Consider the following 12,931-nt stretch of genomic DNA (forward strand, 5'->3'; position numbering starts at 1 on the left):
TTCGTAAGAGTATGTTTCAGTGGAAGAGACAAGAGGCAGCCAATAAAAGAGTAAAAACTAAGACAGAATAAAAAAACAATATGTAGGGCTTCCCTGGTGGCACAGTGGTTGAGAATCTGCCTGCCAATGCAGGGGACATGGGTTCGAGCCCTGGTCTGGGAAGATCCCACATGCCACACAGCAACTAGGCCCATGAGCCACAACTACTGAGCCTGCGCGTCTGGAGCCTGTCCCGCAACAAGAGAGGCCACGACAGTGAAAGGCCTGCGCACCGCGATGAAGAGTGGCCCCCGCTTGTCACAACTAGAGAAAGCCCTCGCACAGAAACGAAGACCCAACACAGCCATAAATAAATAAATAAATAAATAAATTTATTTAAAAAAAAAAAACAATATGTATATAAATATATATATAAACAATTTACATATACACAGGCATGCATACACACATATGTCTGTATGTGTGTGTGTATGTATATAAAGTTTCAGATAATGATAAATACAATAAAGTAAAAAGTAAAGTAAGGCGTCAGGCAACAGTTTGGTTTGGGGGGCTTCTATGTCAAGTAGGGTGTTCATGGAAGTCCTCTCTGAGGACCTTACATTGGAACAGAGGCAAGATGAAGCAGAAGAGGGAACCCTGGGAATATCCGAAGGAAGAGAATTCCAGGCGGTGGGAATGAGCTTCTCGGGAGTTAAGGAGTAAGTCGTGGTGGCTGAGGAGAGAATTGGTGTGAGAGGAGGATGGTGCAAAGGCCATGGTGAGGAATTTGGATTTTGTTCTAAAGGATCAGACGAGTGGCATGGTCTAATTTACGTTTTCCACGTTCTCTCTTACTGCTGTGAGGAAAATGGATGGAAGGAAAGGGTAGAATCAGGCCACAGCATTAGTCCCCATGAGAGATCGTGGTGGCACGGGCTAAAGGGGAAATGGTGATAAAGAGAGTTGGGATATATTTTACATGGAGATGCACAGCACTTGCTAGTGAGTCGGTTATCGCTGTTAGTGTTTCACTATTTTTACTCCTGCTAATATCCTTCGGCAAGGTCTTTGCGTTACTCACATCATTTCTCAGTCTTTAATTTCACCTGAAGTTAACTTTTCTTGTTTTCTTCCTTAATCCTAACTTGTAGCATGATTAAAGCTGTTCCCCGGTCCCACATATACAATACAGACCACACTTGTGCCAGGCTGGAAAAGACCCCTGGTTATTCTTCATAGTCCAGAGAAAATATCCCACCTCCTTCAATGAGGTTCCACCCGCCCCATAATCACACTCTCACCAGGAAACCTGGCTGCTTTGTTCGTATGTTCTGTGCCAGTGCGTCAGATGTAGAAGGACATTCTCTTCGAAACTGTTTCCCCATGTATTAATACCTTCAAATTGCTGGACTTAAGTCTGCTCTCAGAGCCAGTGATCCTTGGGTGACTGGCTCTGCTTTAAGCCAATATAATTGATTTTCTGGTTAAAATTTTAAAGGGCAATTTCATTTCCCTTACTTACAGGTTCAAGAGTTTAATTTGTAGCTCACCCATGCATATTAAAAAATAATTATGACTAATCAGTATTTTCAACCGTGCATAACGACTGTCATTTGTATTTGGGTATCAGGACAAATGAATGAGATAGATATAATTGCAAAGAGTAAGTCTACAGTTTTCAGCGTCACTTTCTTTTCCCTAATAAAAATGTTTAAATTCAGACACATGATGATGATGACGATGTTTTAAATGTTGTGGAAACACAGTTTTTATAAATACAGGGCAAAACTGAAAGACGAAGTTAGTATCAGTCTGTCAAAGTTAGATTATGTTATTACCCCAGCATTTAGCAGCTTTTACCAAAAATTCACCTTCTTGTTTGTAAACAAATATAGCACAAAACATTAAACCTGTTGTGGAATATTTCAAATACTAAATGAAGTTATTTTATAGTACTACAAATATGAAACAGTAGAAACTTCGATAATGTAGATATTTGTTTGTTTGAGATACTATCTTTAACACTTTTACCTACAAGTAGAATGTTACAGATATTTGAATATATGTTAATTTTGAATTAAATTATTTTCTCAAGCTCCCTGTGCTACCATAGCCAGGCCCATGCTGATGATATTTGTCAACGTTACTTTTTTTTGAGATTAGAGTTTTTGGCAGTCTCTCAGAAGTGACTGCTGCAATAGGATAACATGAAAGGATCCAATGTATTATCTCCATTGCTTGCTTCACTCTCTCCCCTAAAGACCAATCATAAAGTGTGTTCACATCTCAGAGTGAAACTCTGAGGCAAGACTAATGCTTTAACTTCTGAGCAAAATCAGTAAAAATAAATAGAAAGCATGACTAAAAACGTGATTCAGCTGGGCAACAACTATTGGCAACTGAAACAGGAATAAGGAAATGATAGGTAGTTTTGGAGATTCAACTAGTGTTAGCCTACACCACAGAATTATAACAGAAGGACTTTAACAATCCCTGCAGTTCCCAATATTGGCACAACTATCTTCAACTAATCTAAACTGTAGGATGGCATGCGAAGTGAAGGAGTAATAAAGTAATGAACAAAAATCCTTGTATGAAAAATTTAACATTAATGTAGTGTGATAGTCAGATGAGAAACAATAACAACGATGCAATGAACATCTTCCCTTCCCCCAAATAATCTCAACCATTACATTGCTTTTCGGTGTAAAAATGATGATTCCCCTCCTATTTGTAGCCCATCTTTCTCTATTCTTGTTCTAAATTATGGCACTGGGTCTTTACCAACCTTTTCACGTTCTCTCACTTTGTCCTTTTTTGTATGTGTGTGATTTATGACATATCTTAGTTAAGTAGTCCTATTCAGAGGTGCTATTCCCAACCTTAAAAAAGAAGTTTAGCAACATGATGCTGATTGGGGTAATTAACATATGCCCTTGACCTTGTAAACACTGAGGACTCAATGTTGAGAGTCACTGCTGTGATTTTACACCCACAGACATGCTCCAACCACGGAAATGAGGCAGAGAAAAGAATCAATCATTTTTTTAAGCTGAATTGTGACAGTGGTCACTTTCTGTTTTGGCTTGTAAACTCAGCATTTTTCTTAGAAGCGTCTTAAATTAGCCTTGAATTGATTTTCATTCAACCAGCTCTAAAATTTTTGTTTGCAGCCTAAATTTTTCACTGGCAGGTTTTTAAATGGGGCAAACTTCATTTCGATACTTTGGGACCAGGGCCCGAAGGAGAAGTAGGGACTCCTGACGTACACTCACGAGTCATTTGCATTGCATTTGAACTGCATCAAATCTACAAATATTTATTAAGTATCAAGAGCAAACAATCTCTAAATGCCATACTCAAAGGTTAATGCTGAACTCTAAGCATATTGAAGCTCTGAAAGCTGGTTTTCAACCTAGTCATACATATGGCCTGGGGAGCTTTTTGGACACTGGCAGTGCCAGTACAAAGATATTTATTTACTGTTGATGGGCATTTGTGTACTTTCAAAGTTGCATATTACAAACACATCGTTGTGCTGGTCTTTTGGTGAACATATGCTTGTATATCTGTGGGGTGTGTACGTGGGGTGGAGTTACTGGGTCACAGGAATGAGCGTATGCCAAGCATCAGGAGACTCTACCAAATCTCTGTTGGCCATTTGGGCAGCGCCATTTATGAAGTGGCTGTTCAGATCTCTTGCCCATTTTCTACAGGGCTGTCCTCTTTTAAAAACAAATTGTAGAATTCTTTATATATTTTGGATGAGTCCTTTTCAGATAAATTCACTACAGATATTTTCCTTTCTCTCTGTGGATTGCATTTTCACATTTGTTAATGGTATCTTTTGATGAGCAGAAGTTCTTAATTATAATATATTCTAGATTTTTTGCTTTTGGTTTGTTTTTGATAGGCTAAAATATAGTTACAGCAAGAGAATGCCAAACAACTTTATGTTTGAATAATTTTTATTACAGACTAATTTTCTTTTGTAGTCGTAAATATGTTCCCTCATTACCAAAGTGCAGTGCAATAAAAGTCACATTTCTCTTTAATGTAATCATATCATTTATTTCAATTATTTTCTTCTCCCCTCCTTGAGATGTCTTTTTCATGATCAGCCAAAGAAGCTCCCGGTGTACTTTTCTGTGTCTAGCGAGCAAATCTGAGTGACTGTTGACTAAAATCAGAATTCAGATGGGATCTCTTGAAATCAGAGAATATGACTAATACCACCAACATTCATTTCTTTGAAATAGACCTTAGTACGGTCAAACCAGACATTGCTGTGGCCTTAAGTCTGAGTAGACCCATTTTTTCCTGCTGCCACTACCACTGGGACGTGTGCTCACCACTGACTCTGGTTCAGGGAAAAGTGACTGAACTTTCTGCCTGTGACACGGTTGCTTACACCACCTGCCTCTTTCAACCATGATCGTTCTTTAAACGTGAGGGAGAACAGTCCTCCTCTTCCCAGCCCGCCCAGGGCTTTGCTCAGTGAGGAGCATTCCATGGCAAAATTATAGCTGGGCTTCCAGTCTCACAGCTTTCTACACTAACTGATACCATCATTGCTGCAGGGCTGCGTCTTCCCCAGACATAGGGGATGGCTGGGAAGGACAGGACTGAAGGTCCAACGCGTGATGTACAGAGGACCACTCTTCCCGTCAGTCCGCTGACTTGGTCCTGGCCCAGCCCTCATGCCCCAGTCACTTCCCTGCCCCCAGGTGACCCATGATCGGGGCCTTCCGTGCCTTTCTCTGCACAGCACCCTGGTCACAGAGAACCCTTGTACTCTGACAAGCTTCTGTAACTTTGGATTTTAAAGAGAAGTGTGGGGATCTTGATTTCTTTTTTCCTCTAAGGCCCCTGGGCAAATTACACAGTTGTTCCCAGTTAATCCTCAATAATATTCAAGCACAGCACATAAATAATTTGCCATTAAAAAATGAAAGGTCTTCCTGCCACAAAAGTAGTGGAAAATTGGCATAGGAAAGAGCCAGCTTGTACTCTGTGACAATAGCATCTGTCACTTAGTCTAACTTCCTGAGAGTGTGGAATGTGATAAAGGGATTGGCCTCAGTCTCTACTCAGCACCTTGCGCACTTATCTAGGTGCAGTATCCCAATACTGTTATGTAAGGGAACAGATTCGGTTATATTCATCCACATAGAAACGTTGGGTATTTGTTTCACAGAATACTCAGTGTTTGTGAAGTTACGGAATCCATTATATCTGATACAATATGGCAGGTAAATTGATAGAAAATTAATTGGAAGGCAGTTCCAAACACAATAACTCAGCAGAAACATCCAGAATCAATTAATCAAACTGCAACTCATTTTAATTGGACATACTCTAACCTGGAAAAGTCATTGGAATCTTTAATTAAGCTTTCAAGCCCAATCCTATTTACATTAGTCGTGTTTTCCTGAACAGTTGCATCTTAAAATAAAAGGTTATTAACTTGAAACCTAATGGTAAAGTAAGAATCCTCAGTACATGTGTGCTGCAAATGTTTATATCTAATTAGACATTACATTTTCTTGGTAATTTAAAAATGTAGTTTAAAACTGTTTGATTAGGCAAGCATTAACTCTTTAAAAGTACAGCATTAAGTCCTGTTTACAAAACTGTGTTGATTTTCGTCTCACTATTACGAATGCTATTTAGGCATATATTTCACATGTATACATGTGTATTTTCACCTGTTAATATCCCCATCCTCTGACCTTCCTCTCCACGGGGTATCTATTTCTGCCACTGACATCATGTTGTGCTCACGTCTCTCTGTCTAAATCCATTACTAGACTGTGAGATCTCTGAGACCACGATTTGTTGCATATAACTCTGTACCTCCAATGTCAGGCAGTGTCCAGGAAAGAGCTGCTAAGTGAAGCTTGCAGAACTGAAATGCCATTCAAACCAAAAGTGATCTGAGGAGAAGAAAATGGAAGTTTTCTTCTTTGACCATATTCTTACGTGGAGAGGAAAGGGGCGTCCTTGTAGCGAAAGGCCAACTGTACATTTTAGTCTTAACTCTGCCTCTGACTAAATGTGTTTATTCTAAAATTTCTCAGCTATGCCCATGGGCTAGTCCCTGGACTTTTCTATGCCTCTAGCTCCTCATCCATCTGAAACAAAACAGCAGAAAACAAACAAGAATGAATGAATTGGAACCAATGAAAATGGATTATTCAGTTGTTGGACTCTGGGTTATTTAGTTATTATTATGTCACTGGTAGACTGAGACAAACCCCTAAATCAGAGAGACTATAGATGTTTCAGAGTGACAAATGCATAACAGGCCATGATTTAATGTTACTGTGTACTATAAACTCTACACTGTGATTTAAAATACTGTAACATGAAGTCAGTGAAATACACCAGGAATACACCTCTAATCCAGATTTCACAGCATTTGGCCCTCCTCCAAAGAGTGCCTGGGCCAAAGCTAAAACCAACGCTGCAGGCTGCCTTACTTTCCCAGGAAAGAAAACTCCAGTAAGGATGCTGAAAGAATCTCTGTCACAAACTTGACCGAGCCCTAGACATTCTTACTGAGTTGAGTTAGCAGCAGCTTTGAAGTGGAAGGAAGAGAAAAGATGTCCTCAAGGTAAGGGGAGAAGAGAGACTTAAAGGATGGCAGGAGATTGAGTAAATGTAGGCGGGATGAAACAATTGTGTCAGCAATTCTGAAACTCTGGGATAAAAGCAACCCCTCTCTTCCTTGCCCACATAAACTGGAATTGTAAGATGTTTGGCTCCATACCATACTTGATCTGGATTTATAAATAGAAAATATGACCCACACCCTTAAAACTTTCATATTCTTCATTGAAAAGGCACAAATTATGTCAACTGAAGCCATTTGAATACAGATATTTAAATACAGTCATTTGAAATATATGACTAAATAGCATTAGTACCGTGAGTTCAGAATTCTCAGAAATTCTTTTATTGTCCTCTTCATGGTGTTTCATTATCCAAAACCATAGAATTAATTTATTCAGAAATATTCATTGAGTTCTATTGACAATCTCAGTCCCAGGCACCCAAACATCCCTGTGAGGAAAGGCTGTACCTCTCTTCAACTTTTGAAGCACCAAGCTCCCATCTCCTACTTCTGAGGTACAATCGGTTTAGTGAATGAGTGTGTTAATTATTTATTAACAGTAAATTAATTGAGAATTAGTAGTTATGATCAATATTAATTGATAATTAGTTATAATTATACATAGTTATTGCACAGCTATTATGTGTCAGGCACTGTTCTTTGTTCTGGGGATATAGTGTGATTGAAACAGCCCTTATTGAATGTGTATTTTGATGGAGATACACTGATAATATACAAGGAAAATTGTACAAAAGTAAAGCTTGCTAGATGATGACAAAGACTTATTTATTTAGGGTCTTTCTGGCCAAATTTTGGTTCTGAAATACAAAAAAATAAACAAAAAAACAAAACCAGAAAACCTGTTTAATCTGAGAATAGGAGACCTTAGGTAAATGAGGCTAGATTAGGAACTAGCTAAATGAAGTGGGAGGGTTGGGGGGGTAGGGAGGGTTAACACGTTCTGGGAAGAGAGAACAGGTACAGAGCAGGTATAGGATCCTGGAGGTGAGGCAGCATCATCTGTTCAAAGATGAAGCTCCTTTTCAGAGGCCCCAAGACCACCTAACTGTCTCTGGGTAAATCGCCCAGATTATTTAGATTAGGACACTATATTCCTACTTCAAATGCTGAGCATTAATTTATGGTATTCCTGGGCACCAATGTATGTGCAAGTGCACCCAGAGCTTACATTCCCATTAAGATAGTGCTTTAAGTGACTGTCTGAATCAGGTTCACCTGTGTGCTTGTTGACCGTTTAGATTCACAGCTTTTTTTCTGGCCCACACAATCAATATTTCTTGGGACAAGCCCCTGACTCTGTTTTTTGTTTTGTTTTGTTTTGTTTTTATATTTATTTTTGGCTGTGTTGGGTCTTTGTTTCTGTGCGAGGGCTTTCTCTAGTTGCGGCAAGCGGGGGCCACTCTTCATCGCGGTGCGCGGGCCTCTTCACTATCGCGGCCTCTCTTGTTGCGGAGCACGGGCTCCAGATGCGCAGGCTCAGTAGTTGTGGCTCACGGGCCCAGTTGCTCCGCGGCATGTGGGATCTTCCCAGACCAGGGCTCGAACCCGTGTCCCCTGCATTGGCAGGCAGATTCTCAACCACTACACCACCAGGGAAGCCCCTGACCCTGTATTTTAAGAAGCCTTTCCATGTAGTACTCATATTCCGTAAAGTTTGAGAACCTCTGCCTTAGAATAGCGGGGTCTGATTCTACCCAAACACTGTAAACCTCTTCAAGGGTGACTTGGTAAATACATGTTGTTATATATTATTCAATAAATGTTACACCACTGTGTGTCCTCATTAATCCCCTTTCCGGATTTCGTTGAGAATCTTTTCAAGCTTAAAACAATGAACACTGGTCGAACACTTAGAAAAAATCCACTGGGAAATATGCCTGACAGAAGCAAATACTCTGGTGCTCAATCTGATGCTGTGTGTTTTTGATGAAAAGATAACAACCAAAAGAGCACATCAACGCACAGTCAAGTTAGAAAAACTCAAGGATTCCTTCATAGTTCTCACTAAATTAAAACTGTCCCGGCATCAGGATCAGGTTTCAATGTGAAGGACAAACCACACTTACCCACAAATATATGCTTATTTAAAATTGCAAGAAAAAGATTAGTTTCTACATAAGAATATCAATGCATAGCACTGTTATTTTGAATGAAAGAGCCTTTAAGTTGTTCTTTAAAATAAAGAGACTGATAAAAAAAAGTCTCCAATTTAAAGTTTAATAACACCCTTTTAGAAAACAAATCTATAACAAATTCAACCTTTGGGGAAAAAAATGAATCAATGTTTTATCTTTTATCTTTTTGAATTCTTCTATTTTGTCACAAATCGTGCTTCTAAAAGTATATTGGGGGGCTTCCCTGGTGGCGCAGTGGTTGAGAGTCTGCCTGCCAATGCAGGGGACACGGGTTCGAGCCCTGGTCTGGGAGGATCCCACATGCCGCGGAGCGACTAAGCCCGTGAGCCACAATTGCTGAGCCTGCGCGTCTGGAGCCTGTGCTCCGCAACGGGAGAGGCCACGATAGTGAGAGGCCTGCGCACCGCGATGAAGAGTGGCCCCCACTTGCCGCAACTAGAGAAAGTCCTCACACAGAAACGAAGACCCAACACAGCCATAAATTAATAAATAAATAAAATTTAAAAAAAAAAAAAAAGTATATTGGCTCTTCAGACTCCAGCGGTTCTCTGTTAAGGTCATGATTTTGGCCGCCCTCCGTGAGGCCTCAGTTTTGTTTGGTCTTAAAATCCTGAACAAAACACCTAGGAACGTGTTTGCATTTGCAGTATTTCCCTTTTAGGTGGAACAGCCACCCGACAGAGGGGCTTTCTGGGATGCATTCGGTCTCTGCAGTTGAACGGAATGGCCCTGGACCTGGAAGAAAGAGCCAAGGTGACTCCCGGAGTGGAGCCTGGCTGCAGAGGGCACTGCAGCAGCTACGGGAGGTTGTGCCACAACGGCGGGAAGTGCAGGGAAAAGCCCAGCGGGTTCTCCTGTGACTGCACCTCCTCTGCATTCGCAGGCCCGTTCTGCTCAGATGGTGAGTGTGACGCGGGTGCCCCAGCAGCAAGACAATCCAACGTGAATAAAACCTCCTGCAGTTCTTTTTCTCTGTAGCTATTTGAAACAAAAGTATTTCCATTTCTGAATTTTTTTTTGGCAAATTGCCTATTTTATGCCAATGACATGTCATTACTTAAATATTTGCCGCGGTTCTTTAAACACTGTGTTTATTGATGATAAACCCTCTAATCTCGCCTCTAGGTGTTGTAGAGTGTTGTCTGCTCAGTCTGCACTTTTCTATCTACAGCTAATGCTCTTAAGTAATATGGGTGTCAACAACCAGTCCCATGAGCAGTTCTCATTTTTCAAATCATTAAAAGCATTATTGCTATTTTTGAAGATGGTCAACAATGCAAAGACATTTAGGAAGCTTTGTTGTTTTACCAAACAAATATTATTTCCAGGAATATAAATAACGTTTGCATTCAGTACTGATGTGTAACAAAATAGAGATGCTCGGGCGTTTTGCTCTGTGAAATGTCTACTGTCTGTTGGTGAAGTGAAACAGCGGACTCTTTTTCAGCTGGTCTTGTTCACTGATCCGTGTCATGGAAGAAGGAACGAGCTGAGTGTAGTACTCAGCGTTCTGAACAGACTTCCGTGAATAGACAAACGTTTGCTGTAGTTCCTCATAGAAAAATGTCAACCGGTTTAATTCAGTTGCTTTATTTAAGTGTTTCTGGGCTACTGAACCTTTACTAACGAAAACTGGCTGCAAATTGAAGCAGTCCCTGATTTGCAATGAAAGCATTTGAGATTATTTAATGGAAAGTTGGCCAAAGTGCACTCTTCAAGTCATCTACTTTTTATCAGGAATAAGTTATCGTTTAAAATCAACCTGTGGTAATCAATCACTGCTGCTACCGTTCTATGCTTCTCACGTTTAAAGTAAGAACTAAGACCTGTCTTTGCATCCTCATGTCTTTATAAGAGGATGTCTTTATTTTCTGAATCTAAATGATTTCCAGTTCATCTTGCTAAGTGTAATCGGGAATATTATTCTGCATCCACATGTTATGTAGTATCTAAAACGTGTATCTATAGATAGTAAAAATAATAAACAAAAACCTAAAGCTCTGAGGGAGTGGAGATGTTGCTACATTATCCGTGAGCATCATCTGAAGCTCACGTTCAACAGCTGCCCTGTATAGTAATGGGGGAAAGCAGAGTTCTGGGATCCCAAGCTAGTTACCTCTCCCACCATCTTCTTCACTTTTATACAAATATATTTGGGGTGTGTGTGTGTGTGTGTGTGTGTGTGTGTTTATGTGTGAATTTAGGATATTAATCTCGTGTAAGTAAAATGATTTCTAAAAGTTCGGATAGTTATTTCTTTAATTTAAAAAGTACCAGTGTAACTGAGACAACATCGTTGTTTCTTAAATTTTTTAACGTAAAATGTGCATATCATTTCAGAGATTTCTGCCTATTTTGGATCTGGCTCATCTGTGATTTACAATTTTCAAGAAAATTACTCCCTAAGTAAAAATTCCAGCTCCCACGCGGCTTCATTTCACGGTGACATGAGGCTAAGCAGGGAAACGATCAAGTTTAGCTTCCGCACCACACGGACCCCGAGCTTGCTGCTCTACGTCAACTCCTTTTATAAAGAATACCTCTCCGTTATCATTGCCAAAAATGGTGAGTGCTGTTCAGACGAGAGAAAACTGGGTTAGAACACTAGGTCAGGAGCGATATGAATCCGTCTCATGCTCCCACTTCTCAAACTACAAACAGGAAGAAAAGTGTTCCTGTCCTGTGTATTCAGTTTTGTTTTTTCGGTACTGTCCTATCAACTCAATCTAAAAGGATTATTTAAAATACTTAAAATGCCTTTATCGCTTTATAATTTTGGTAATTTAACACAATCAGTGTGAATTTTTAATTTATGTAGATAAAATATTTATTATAGTTTATCATTGCTAGGATCACTTTCCTATTCCATGTGAATATCAGTATCAGTTTTGTGGTTCATTTTGAAATAAGATGCCTATTTGTACATAACAGATAATTTCCTTTGAATCAAAGTAGAGAAGTTTTGAGAGAATGTTAACAAACTAGCATTATGTATAAGAAAACGTCCACAAAATAACCTGTTGGTTCTGATTGTCGGCAATAAAGTAGTCATGGGAAATGCTAGTACATCGACGCAGGGTAATGGTATGTGGCTTAGGACGTGTGTGCTACAGAAAACCACTTACTGTTATTATTCTCTTCCCTTTATCTGGATTAGAGATAAGAATTTTATGAGTAAATCCTCTGGGTGAGGAAAACAAATGAACATACAAACATGTGAATATATTATTTCAACTAAATCAAATATGGCCCAAGGGCACTGAATATCAAAATAAAAATAATACTGTTCAATAAGTATATTTCTCCTCACTGTATACATTTTGAGCTTGAAGCTTATCTATATATATTACGACATTTTCTCTGTTAAACTGGAAGATATCCTGTGAAGTAAATTTATTGACATCTTTGCAGGCAATTAAGTGAGTAGTGTTTGCTTATAATCATTCCATTCATCAGTTGCATTTCAGGAATGGTAGATATATTTTTTTTGAAAGATGAGATTATAGAAACAACGTTATTGCAATATTCCACAGTAGTTTGGCACTTCATAATATACGAAATCTTATTTTTTTAAGTTAGAGGCTAGTACAGAGATTTGCAAATGCTTAATCACATATTTGACAAATCAAAATTTTGCAAGAAAAAGCCTGCTTATTCGCAGCATATTTGCTCTTGATTTTGAAAATAGTGCACTTTCACATGGAAACTGACTTCTAGGGATTATGAGGAAAGTGTACATCCAAATGAACTACTGTGGATTTTCCCCCAGAAATTAATAAGTAACAAAAAAGGATTCTTGAGTTTTTTTAAGTAGTTTTTAAAATACAATTTTAACTAAAATATAACTTTTTCCCCCTACTTTAGGAAGTTTGCAGATCAGGTACAAGCTAAATAGATATCAAGAACCTGATGTTGTTAACTTTGATTTCAAAAACATGGCTGATGGGCAGCTTCACCACATAAAGATTAACAGAGAAGAAGCAGTGGTCTTTGTGGAGGTAATAGAGAAAATGCAGCAGAAGCAATGGTTAAAATTATGCTCCCCAGCAAGAAGGACCTACAGCAGAAATTGGATAATGGATAGATTAAACAAAGACATCCTTTCAGTTGCTGCTTTTGCATAGATCATAGACCATCAGACATGTTCAGGTTTTTTAAGCAATAAGATTCTGTCCAA

The 12,931-nt window shown here is 39.2% G+C and overlaps 1 protein-coding gene across 4 annotated transcripts in view; it reads left to right on the top strand.

The window, feature by feature from the left end:
- Positions 1-12,931, top strand: part of CNTNAP4 (contactin associated protein family member 4) — a 257,943-nt gene that overhangs the window by 226,283 nt on the left and 18,729 nt on the right. For all 4 annotated transcript variants that reach the window (XM_036835023.1, XM_036835024.1, XM_036835026.1 and 1 more), the window contains 3 exons: positions 9,416-9,655; positions 11,095-11,319; positions 12,619-12,752. In XM_036835023.1, coding sequence (XP_036690918.1) covers positions 9,416-9,655; positions 11,095-11,319; positions 12,619-12,752 — 599 coding nt within the window. The remainder of the gene's footprint in view (positions 1-9,415; positions 9,656-11,094; positions 11,320-12,618; positions 12,753-12,931) is intronic.

Source organism: Balaenoptera musculus, chromosome 19, assembly GCF_009873245.2.
Source record: "Balaenoptera musculus isolate JJ_BM4_2016_0621 chromosome 19, mBalMus1.pri.v3, whole genome shotgun sequence".
Lineage (NCBI taxonomy): Eukaryota > Metazoa > Chordata > Mammalia > Artiodactyla > Balaenopteridae > Balaenoptera > Balaenoptera musculus.